At 38.6% G+C, this 11,662-nt stretch overlaps 1 protein-coding gene across 1 annotated transcript; it reads left to right on the plus strand.

Annotated features, from left to right (window-relative positions):
* Positions 1-8,826: 8,826 nt before the first annotated feature.
* Positions 8,827-10,291, plus strand: LOC130994209 (uncharacterized). The gene is made up of 2 exons (XM_057919244.1): positions 8,827-9,897; positions 9,962-10,291. Exons 1-2 carry the CDS (start codon positions 8,827-8,829, stop codon positions 10,289-10,291), a joined length of 1,401 nt encoding a protein of 466 aa, XP_057775227.1.
* The last annotated feature ends 1,371 nt before the right edge of the window (positions 10,292-11,662 follow it).

The following is an 11,662-nucleotide window of genomic DNA, read 5'->3' on the forward strand; positions in this document are numbered from 1 at the left end:
CTGATGGTGGTAGAGTCTCAAGCTCTGCATGATCCTGATTGATGGTCAGAACTGAAGTCAGGCTGGCGACTTTAAATCTAGCGCTTGGTGGGAGGCAACCCACCGTTGGTTTAGTTTTTTTTTTTTCTTGTTCTTTGCTTTACGTTTTTGTTTTGTGTTTTTTCCTAAGTTTTGGTTGCTTGTGCGGATGCTTTGATTTTTTGGGTGTTAATGCTTTGTTTTCAGTGCTGAAAAGGCCAGCTCTACACTGGGCAGAGCTAAATTTTTACTTTGAAGGTTGACAGGGCTGCCCGTCTACTCTGACTCTGCCGTGCAGAGTTAGAGCTGAATTTCCACTCTGTACTTGCCAGCGCTGACATTCTACTCTGCACTTGCCAGCGCTGACATTCTACTCTGCACAGACCCCAAATTCCTACTCTTCGCCATCTCTCACGATGCTTCAGCTTTTCAATGCCGATAATCAGGGATGTTTTCTAACTCTTTCTATTTTGTGCCCTGAGGACATGGCATACTTTAAGTGTGGGGGTGTCTTATTTTGCATGCTTTCAATTGAGCGAGATTAGTCTTTCTATACTTAGTTTTTTCTTGGATACTTGCTAATTTTTTATGAATTTGTGGAAGAGAAGATGGTTTTCGATGTGAATTTTGGGTTTGTGAATGAATGGTGGTTATTCTTGTTTTACTTTTGATATGTGTTTCTTGTTTGTGCAAAGAATTTGAGTTTTATTGCAACACGATTGTAAGTAAGTGAAACGTGATTTGTCCGGTAGATGCTAGAAGGAGTGTTGTCATTGTGATTGCCTACGATCGTATCTTATCTGTGAAAATGCTGGAAACCAGCTCTGAAACATCTGGCCTGTTCTGAAAACGTGACAGCTCTGAGTCTCTGCTCCTCTAGTCTAACTATGAGCATGGGAAACCACGTTAAAAGACTTTAGATTACATCCAAATAGTTTTTATTTCATGAATTATGGCTCAACTGTCGAAAACTTAAACACACAAAGTGTGAAAAATGGTGATATTGATTATAAAGGCGATCACATTAGGGAATTCACTTCTAGCGGAGAATTGTGTCTCATCGAATTACTTACATTACTATTTTGTTGCTTCTTAAACTTTGAGTTACTTGCATGATCGAGAGATGTGTGTTGATTGTAAAATTTTGAATTGACTTTGTGAATGTTGAATGGAAATTAGCATTGTTGAAATCAATCTCTTCCTAGGATTCATTACGGATTTTGCTTGAGGACAAGCAAAAGGCTAAGTGTGGGGGGTTGATTTATACTTAATTGTTCTAAATTTTGGGATTTGCATGTGTGTATTTTAAGATAAATCTTCTAGAAATTGGTGCATTTTATGGTTTGTCTTATACTTTGCAGGAGATTTAGGTTTTATAGATGGAAGAGTGCAATTTTGGATATTTTACATGAAAATGGCGTTTTTAGTAGTACTCTACCGTGCAGAGCTGAAAAGCCCGTGCAGAGCCAAAAAGCCCGCTGCAGAGCAGAGCAGAGAAGCTCGTCAGAGTAGAGCTGCGAGGATAGCTCTGGAGCAGAGCAGAGCCGACTTGCAGAGTCAGAGCCGAAATCTCTAGAGCTGAACTTCCCTATCAGAGCTAAAATCTCCAGAGCAGAACAAACGTGTCAGAGCAGAGCTAAATCAGCAGAGCTGAACTTGACAGATCTGACTTACGCGCCAGAGTATAACTTGACAGAGCAGAGCTAAGGATTGACAGAGTCAACTTATGCAGATCTGAATGACAGAGTCAACTATGCAGAGCTGACTTTTCAGCTCTGCACTTTTCAGAGCTCGCTATGCCAGAGCTGCGATTTTCGCGAGAGTGGAGGTGTTTTGCAGAGTGCGTTGCCAGCTGGAGTTACCTTTGCCTACACGATTCTATTGCCTTTAGAGTCCAGTTTTGCATGACAAGTTTGATGGTGATCAAGAGGGATTTGAAGTCTATAAATAGGGCTTAGTTATTCATTGTAAAATATCATCATTTGCCCTAATTTTTGTCCGCCTTTGAGAATCCTTCTTCCGTTGGCAGCCGAGACTTAGGCGTTTATTTGCTTTCTTAGTTCCTTCATAGTTTTGATTTCATTGCTTTAAGTTAGGTTTCAATTCAGTTTGTTTTTAGTTTATTCTTGGAATGTGATTGAGTGACACAATTACACGTTCAAGACGTTTACGGTATTTTGTGTTTAATTCAATTTATTTTGTTTAATTATGTTTATGCTTTACTTTTATATTTATGCTTTCTTTCAATTATGCAATTTAAATTATGCACTTTAGTTTCACGCCTAGATTAGAAAGTCTTTAATTTCTTAAGTTAGATTTAATTTAAGTTGTTAAATTCTTGCCTAGGTTTTTTATAGTTTTGTGCCTAGATTAATTTTAAGATTAATTTATAAGTTCAAGTTTAAATTCACGTCTAAGTTTAAATTCAAGTTTACTGTTTTTAAATCAATTCTTTATTGTTTTTCCTACGATACAATTAGAAGCACTTAAAAATCTTCCTTGACAGATGACACTGGGTCAACTTACCATCACTAGGATGTCCTTGTTCTATTGCAAGTCAAACTAGAGGTGTCTAGGTTGAGTCACCCCCCATACACCTATCCTAACATTCCGGGACCTAACACTTGTGCTTACGGGTGCACAGCAAACCTTAAACAGAAACTAGGTTTCAGTTCCAATACACTGGATTGGACTTCTCGTCTCCTTCTCAACTCGCAGTTGCAATTGATACACTCGCCTTGCTTGCAGGGGCTAAGAACTCTTGAGTTTAGACAACTGTATAGAACTCTCTCTCTTTCTCTCTCTCAAACTCTCTTTCCGCTCTTTCGAAAAGGGGTTCGAAATACCAACTGGATTACAGAGAACAGGCTCTCTGTAATCAAAACTTAGGTTTGGAATTTACAATGAAATTGCCTAAGGATGTAAGAGAATTTGAGTAATCAGTAAACTGATTTGGGCTTTGGATATTCTCTTCTTCAATTCAAACTTTGGATAGCAGTGAATAGGCTGAGTCGCAAATTTGGCAGAGGTTCAACTTGAGTGTTTGAATCGGTGAAGATTGAAGGTGGTCCTCGAGCTCTATTTATAGGCGAATTCTTGAATAGATCCGTTGGTGAGATGGTCTTCAAGAATACGGGCGTTGTGAGATAGATATGAATCTTGGCTGAGGCTTCATTCTTCGAGGCTCCTAATTTGTTAAGGAATGGGCTTCTCTAGTAGTAGGAGCGTGGTGCTTCTGAAAAGTTAGCACGAAATAGGAAAGCTCTGCACAGGAGAGGACGATCTTCATATCTTTACATTTAATGAGGTTGTACTTGACGTATGCGTGAATTCTTTTAAACTTAAGACTTCAGTCCGATGAAGAATGTTCACTGATACTTGACTTATGTATCAGTCCGCTATTTTCACGTGTCCAGCATTAGTTATTCAGTCATAACTGAATCTTCAGTGAAGAATTCATCCATTAAATACTTCAGTATTTGTCTTCAGCCATTTCAGTTGCGATCTTCAGTTAAGCGGTCTTCAGTCTGCAGGTCTTCAGTCTTCAATTCTTCAATCTAGCTAGTTAACTGAACTCTAACACTTGAGTTCAAAAAGATCTAATCTAGAAAAAGAAAATCTAAGGATTTTGGTATCATCAAAACTAGGACAATGATATTTCATTAATTTTCCAACATTTGAATTCGGAGTACTAGCATAATTCAGCTCATTCTCCTATTTTTGAATATGACCAAACCTCTTAAAACTTCTTCGAATGACCACTTCAAAATGGTCCACAAACACACACAAACCCTTCAAGCGATTAGAATAAATTTTCTTATGGGAAACTATTAACAAAATGCATAATTTGTTCTTAAATTGAGATTGACTAAAATCAAATTTTCAGTCTAATTGTGTCACGACCGGACTTAATTATGGATAATTAAGTTGGAAAACCGTGACTAAAGGAGGGAGATTAGAAACGGAAATAGAAAAGGGGTAAACAATAGTGAAGGATCGAACTTAATCGTCGTTAGCGAAGGGGAAATTTATAGTATAACGGATGTTTAGACACAAGGACTCGAATAATCTAGTAAGTTCAGATGAATCCGACTTAGCCAAAATAACATAAGACTTATGAGTACGCAGCGAAATAAGGGTTTTGACTGCATATATGAAGACATGTATCCCAAGAGTTCATAAATATATATATATATATATATATACTACTCAACCTGTACATTTAGAAATATATGCAGGGCTGAGTACAAAAGTACTCAGTGGGCACTTATGCCAAAGTATATATATAAATATGCTTCGTAAAATTTTAAATTGTCATGCCATCATAACAGTACAACAAGGGAGTTTTTATTTAAAAGGAGCCCAAACTTACTAAAGTCATTTTTTATTCTTAAAGTTCGACTGATCAGTCTAAGTTCTCTAGTAATCTATTATATCTGAAGCTATGTGCCGGAGAGGTGACCACCTCTCACGGACACTTGACCGACCAACCTGCTAGATGACTCACGGTCACTGTGTGCACTAGTCCTGGCAGGATAGCTATCCGCTCAGCACTCGAATTCGATTATAAAATTGAAACATTTATGGCAAGACAACAATTGAAATAATTTCAGTTCAAAGATTTTGAAACGAAATAACTTGTTAAAATATAACATTTTCCATTTGATATAAATGAAAGTAAACCCACTTGATAGAAACTCTTAATGTGGTGCAATAGCTCTTTATCTAGTTATTACTCTCGCGCTTGACCTTTATTGTGTGAATATAAAATAAGATATTTGTTCGAGCAAAAATCCTCAAATAATGAAAATGCAAAATTAATCATGCATGACTCGCTTATGCAAGAATTATTATTCTAAAATAATAATCGGGGAAATTCTATTATTAATCCTAGCTATCGGACAAATAAATAAAATAGACTAACTGAGGCTCGTTCTCGTTGTAACACCCCGCAGTTTTTCATACTATTTATTTTGAGGATTCGCTTTTAAGAGTGTCAAGATTCTAGCATTAGCTTATTAGGGACGAGAATTTTTTTTTTAATAAGATTGAGATGTGAGTATTTTAGAAGTTGATGATAGAACTAGTGGGTGATTTTTTTAAAAATAGAATGAGTTTTTGATAGAAATGCTGATTAAATTGAGGAGATGATGTAGTTTATGTTTCCGACAAAGGAAGCTTAATTATTTTTTAGACGATTTATAGTGTTAAGTTAAGAGGACACCTGGCTAGATATAGAGTCGAGGTGAGTGAGTGAGATTTACTATAGAGATGAGTCGAATTCATGAGACAATTAAATTGTCGTTAGATTTTGACTGATTGAGAGGTCGTGTTTGAGTGAGAATAATTGATTTTATTTTTTTTTGTGACCTACGTGGTGATGATATTTGAGATTGATTGATTTATAATTTTTCTTGGACGTGTAACACAGAGATGATTTTTTTAAATGGTGAATTATGATCTTGCTATCTATATTATAATTTTTCCTAATGGAATTTCTAAGAATTTATTTTAATGAGCTAGATGTGATGTGAATTAGGTGTATTCTAATTATGTTTAATTATTTGATCACACCATTAGATGATATTGATTTATGGTTTTTAATTAGTAAGTGATTTTCTCTAACTTAGCTTTTCCTACGAGCTTGATCTCATTAATTAGTGTAGTATTGAGCAAGCCACATGTGAGAGCTTTAATTGTGCATTAATTAATTGGATGACTTAGTGGGCAAGTTGCAAGTGTGAGTATTGAAGAAGCTACACTAGTAATTTAGGGAGCAAGCTTATGCTCTAAACAAAACTCATTTTTCTCTCTCTCTCTCTCTCTCCCCCCCCCCCCCATTCACACACCTACTCTCTCTCTCTCTTACCTCTCTCTCTTTTCCCTTTCAACCACCATTGATGATCATCTCCAAGCTCCAAAAAAATCATTTCCATACTTGGATCTTTCCTAAATCAAGCTCTACACCTCAATCCCTTTGAATCAAGAGCAAGTTTTGGAGGTGTTTTCAAGATTTGAAGCAAAAGAGGAGATTTTTATTTTTGTTCAAATCCTTGAGTAAGTGATGAATCCTTTTAGATCCAGACTTAATTGTGTTGTATATGTGTATATATGGATAGATCAAGCAAGAAAACATCTCCTCACCTAATTTCAAAATTTTCGAAAATATTAGGGTTCTACCCTTTAAAAAAAATTCTTTTCATTTTCTTAAATTGATGTTATTTATATGTTATTGGGATCCTATTGAGTCTATTTCCATGTGTAAAGAATTGATTTAAAAAGAGATATGAGATTTGAAATAGTTTAGTTTGTGTAAATGTGGGAAGTTTTGGATTTGAGGCTTGATTGATGAATTGATGGATGATATATGTTATTGAGAGTGTTTATATGAGATTTGATGGATTGGATTGATGGTTGAAATTGATTAGTGATTTTTTATATGAGTTAGTTTGATGTAATTTGGGTAAAATTGATTCTATGGTTTAATTTACTAATTGATTGTTTATTTATGCTATTAAGTGTGCCAATTTGATAGATCTAAGGTTGGATTAATGATTTATGCATGTTTACAAATTTTCAAAAAGTTTAGTTTGTTAAAAATTGGGACTTTGTGATTGATGTGTGTGAATTAGTTATCTTTTGCCGTGTCGTTTTTATGTTGTTTATGCTCGGATATTACCCGTTGTGTGCACTTTTGATGTAGGAATTGCATGGAGGAGAGTCGAGGCTCGTGGATGGAAGAGATGGTGGAAATTTCAAGAATGCATGAAGAATTGGTGAAATTGTGGAGAGAATTAGAGATTAGGCTTTGGAAATAATTATCTTGTAATTTATTTAAGCCTAATACTCTTTTAATTAAGCTTTTTTTTTGGCTTTAGTTTTTTTGAAAGGGCCGAACCCACGTTGATTATGGGTATTCGGCCACTTAGGTTGATTGCTAGTGTTTTAATTCCTAGGGGACTCTTAGTTTTTGGGAGTGCCGCATATAGTATTTGATTAGGAGAAGGATTCTTATTTTTTATTAGACCTAGCCGCAAACTTGGACTTAGATTATTAGGTTTGACTTTGGTTTTAGTTTTCATACACTTTTCTTTTATGAGTACAGACGAGTTTTTCCAAAATTCCATGCATGCAATTTAGTTTATACTATTGTTTTTTTAGCCTTTGAATTGTGGAGAAGATTGCGGCTGTAGTGTTCGACCAGTAGCACGGTTTCTTTCAATTTCGATTGGTGATCAGTTTTAATTCTAGCTATTTATATTTTCGTTCCAATTTTATTTCTTGCAATTTCGATTTGCTTATTTTTGTGTTTGATTATTATTATTATGTTTTCTTTTAATTCTTTAGTTATTGTTAATTTAATTATGAGTAGCTAAGCTTTTAATTCGGCGAGAATAATGAAACTCTAATTTAATAATCTGTGAGACCTAATTGGTTTTAAAATTGATTCCTATTAATTTCGATTAATTCCTAGGTTTAAAGATAATTCCAATTTTATTTAAGCCTGATCAACTTAAGTTTAATTGGATTATAGTCAATTAGCACCTCCAATCCGTAATTGTTGGAATAGGGCTGATTAGTGGCAAAGCTACCATGTTCGTGGTAGGAATTAATTGGTATATTAATTATTACTAGAGTATCTAGGATAATTGATATAAATTGGGTTCCTTCACCTTAATGCTATTAGAATATTAAATCTAAGACTGGCGTATCCAGCTAGGTTATATTTTAATAAGGGAAATAGACAAGACTAGCGTATCTAGCTGTCTATGGACACAGTAAGTAGGAATTGGGGTATGTCAGTGCGTATCACGGTATCCTATAACTAATTGGTTAATAGGGATTAATTAATTATTGCGTCGAGGATCAGAGATTAATTTAGTGTGGATTTATTTGAGCCGAATTACCTTCTTTATTGATTTATTTCTAGAGTATTTTATTTGATTTAATTTTGTTTTCTTAGTTAATTAATATTTTCTCCAAAGTTAAGGCGTGGTGGCATCACCGTTTTTATAGATTTAGGGAATTGAATGGTTTTTAACTGCTCTCTGTGGGATCGACCCTGCTTACCATTATACTAATTTATTTTGGTAATTCCGCAGGAATTATTTGGTGGTTGGCGACGTCCACCAAATTGGCGCCGTTGCCGGGGAGCGGTGTTAATCTAATGCTTTTTCCTTTGTTCTATTTTTTCCTTTTTTATTTTCTTTGTTTATGAGCAGATCGTCCAAGCCGAACCTCCTCTACGATAGTGAAATTGAGAAAACCGCGAAGAAGTTAAGGAAAGAGGCTAAGGCAAGGAAGCTACTGGATCAGCTGGATTCGCAGTCTGACCTTCCCGTTCGACCAGAACAGTTCGTCGAGGAGACGCCCAGTGCTGTCGTTGCTGACGAGGTTCTGTTTGCCCAAACAGACCACGATTCAGAGACAGACGTAGACTGTGAAGAGGAAACCGATTCAATTTCTGTCGCAAGCACTGAGAGCGACATGGCTGACGACCCTAGACTGTGTGATCTCTCCAGCCACGATGCTGATGACCCCCCAACTCCGATCCGGATGCCGGCAGCTGCTACTGCTATAGAAATTAAGCTTGGATTGCTTAATGTTCTTCCTAAGTACTACGGGAAGAAAGGAGAAGATCCATATAATTTCTTAAGCGAATTCATCAAGATCTGCAAGGTACAGAAGCGCCCTACTGATGTAACGGAGGAACACTTCAGATTAGCTGCTTTTCCCTTCACCATGACAGCAGAGGCGAACTCTTGGTTCGCGAGTCTTCCACCTTATTCTATCACCACATGGGCGGAGATGAAAAGGCTATTCCTGGAGCACTTTTTCCCTCCTACCAAGACTAATGCGCTTAAGAAGGAAATCAGTGGTGCAAAGCAGGAGTATGATGAGTCCTTAAGCGCTTATTGGACCAGGTTCACGAGATTGGTGGACAGCTGTCCGAACCACAAATTCTCTGAAGGAGATCTGCTTCAGTACTTCTATCAGGGGATGACCGTGGATACTAAAAACCTTGTGAATTCATCGAGTGGAGGAGGGTTTTCCAAGAATACTGTGAGTGAAGCCAAACGATTGATTCAGCACTTGGTGGATGCAACGAGGGAGTATGATGAGCCACGCATTCAAATGCTCAAGAAAGCTGCGCAAGCAAGCTCCTCAAATTTGGATGACAAGTTCGAAGAGAGATTGGGAAGGATAGAGAGAATGCTAAGTACGGTGGTGGAGAAAGTTGCAACTGCTGGACAACCAACAGAAAAGCCATGTGGAGCATGTGGTAATCCAGGCCATACGAGCTTGCAATGCACAGGAGATGAGGAAGAGTATCAAGCCCATGCGAACTCTTCCCACAATTTTTACAGCTGCGATGCGCCACTGCACCCTTTGCCCAAACGGGACCCGTACACGAACAATCACAATGCACCATGGAGAAATCATCCCAATTTTCGTTGGAGGGATCCAGAGCAGAGGCAACAACAGCAGCCACCAGCGATGCAACCGCCGCAGCAGCAAAACTACCGTCCTCCACATCAAAGGACGGGGTATCAAGCTCCACAAACTCAGCAGCATCCTCCCGAAAAGCAAGGCAAATCGCTTGAAGAGATGATGGCGGATTTGATAGGCAACCAACAATTTTTGCAAGGTAATGTTCAGCAGCTTCAACAATCTCAAGCCGAACAGAAGGTGCAAATCGAGGGACTATCCCGCCAGATGTCTCAACTCGCCACATCCATGAATCAACTTAAGGGAAATAATGGAGCTTTACCATCTCAAGTTCATGTGAATCCCAAGGAGAATGTCAACAAGATCACATTGAGGAGTGGTACTGAGTTGAACGGACCAACACCCCAGAACTCTCAAAATGGTCCGCATGTAGATTCTGGAGTCGAGTTTTGTGTGGAGGAATTCGAGTGTTCTGTTGGTACGACGGATCCAGTCATTCAGCAGGCAGAACAGCCCCGTTTGGCAGAACAAGGGGTCGACAGTTGAGCAGAAGAGCAAGGGAGCAGCACTTGAGTCCACCGAGGAGGAGCAACCCAAGGTCTCTAAACCTTCAAGCCTACCTGATCCTAAGGCTGCAATATCAGTTCCCTTTCCAGGAAGATTGGCGAAGAAGAAGCCGGAGGAGGAGCTCATCGATTTTGTGAAGATCTTCGGCAAACTTGAAGTGAATCTTCCCTTCCTTCAAGCATTGAAAATTCCTCCATTTGGGAAGTTTGTGAAGGACTTCATAGCTGAAAGTCCAAGGCAACTGGAAAGATTGTGATGGGAGAGAATGTTTCAGCAGCAATCAAGAAGGAATTACCGGCTAAGTGCAAGGATCCAGGTATGTTTTCTCTTCCTATTTACATTGGTGATACTAGGATCGAGCATGCTATGTGTGACTTAGGAGTGTCTATCAATGTTATGCCTCTTACTGTTTATAATAGTTTGTCGGGTGTAGAGTTGGTGGATACTAGAGTGGTCATTCAGTTAGCCGATAGGTCATGTGTGCATCCCGAGGGTTTACTTGAGAATGTTCTTGTGAGTGTAAATAACTTTGTTTATCCTGCTGATTTCTATGTGGTGAGGATGAGTGGAGTGCAATCCAAAGGGTCATCGGGAGTCCTTTTAGGTCGCCCGTTCCTAAGGACTGCAAAGTCAATCATAGATGTTAGTAATGGCACGATTTGTCTAGACTATCATGGGGAAAAATATACGTTTAGTATTGATGATGCTATGAAAACTCCCAATGATGCTGAAAATGCTTATTCTATTGATATGATTGACCCTCTTGTCCAAGAATTTCTTGAGACCGAATTCATGCAGGATAAGTTGGAGTTAGCAATGATGAAGAGCTGGACAGATATTGATGCCCAAGGGATGGACGATGCTGAGATCAAGGAGGCTATCATGTCACTTCATGCTCAACCGGAATTGGTCAGTTCGGGAAGCCAGTTCTGTTTGCCCAAACAGACGCCGTCAGACAGACCGCTGAGATCCGATGAGAAGCCACCGGAGTTAGAGCTCAAGCCTCTTCCTGCAAACTTGAAGTATGTCTACCTAGGGGAATCTGAAACTCTCCCAGTGATAATCAGCAGCGAGCTCACCGCTACTCAGGAGGAGCAGTTGATTGCCGTGCTCAGACGGTACAAGAAAGCCATAGGGTGGACTTTGGCAGACATCACCGGTATAAGTCCCGATGTGTGCCAGCATTACATTTTCTTGGAGGCAGATGCTAAGCCTGTTCGAGATCCGCAGAGGAAGTTGAACCCGAACATGAGGGAGATTGTGCTTAAGGAAATTCTAAAGCTTCTTGCTTTAGGAATTATTTATCCTATCTCTGACAGCAAGTGGGTGAGTCCGATTCACATGGTTCCGAAGAAGTCTGGATTGCAAGTGGTTGAGAATGATAAGAACGAGCTGGTGCCGATGCGTCTTGTTACTGGATGGCGCATGTGTATCGATTACCGAAAGTTGAACGCCGCCACTCGCAAGGATCATTTCCCGCTTCCATTTATTGATCAGATGTTGGAACGCCTAGCTGGACAAGCATTTTTCTGCTTCTTGGATGGTTATAGTGGATATTTTCAGATTTATGTCAACCAAGAGGATCAAGAGAAGACTACTTTCACGTGCCCGTTTGGAATCTTTGCAT

This window comes from Salvia miltiorrhiza, chromosome 7 (genome assembly GCF_028751815.1).
Source record: "Salvia miltiorrhiza cultivar Shanhuang (shh) chromosome 7, IMPLAD_Smil_shh, whole genome shotgun sequence".
Lineage (NCBI taxonomy): Eukaryota > Viridiplantae > Streptophyta > Magnoliopsida > Lamiales > Lamiaceae > Salvia > Salvia miltiorrhiza.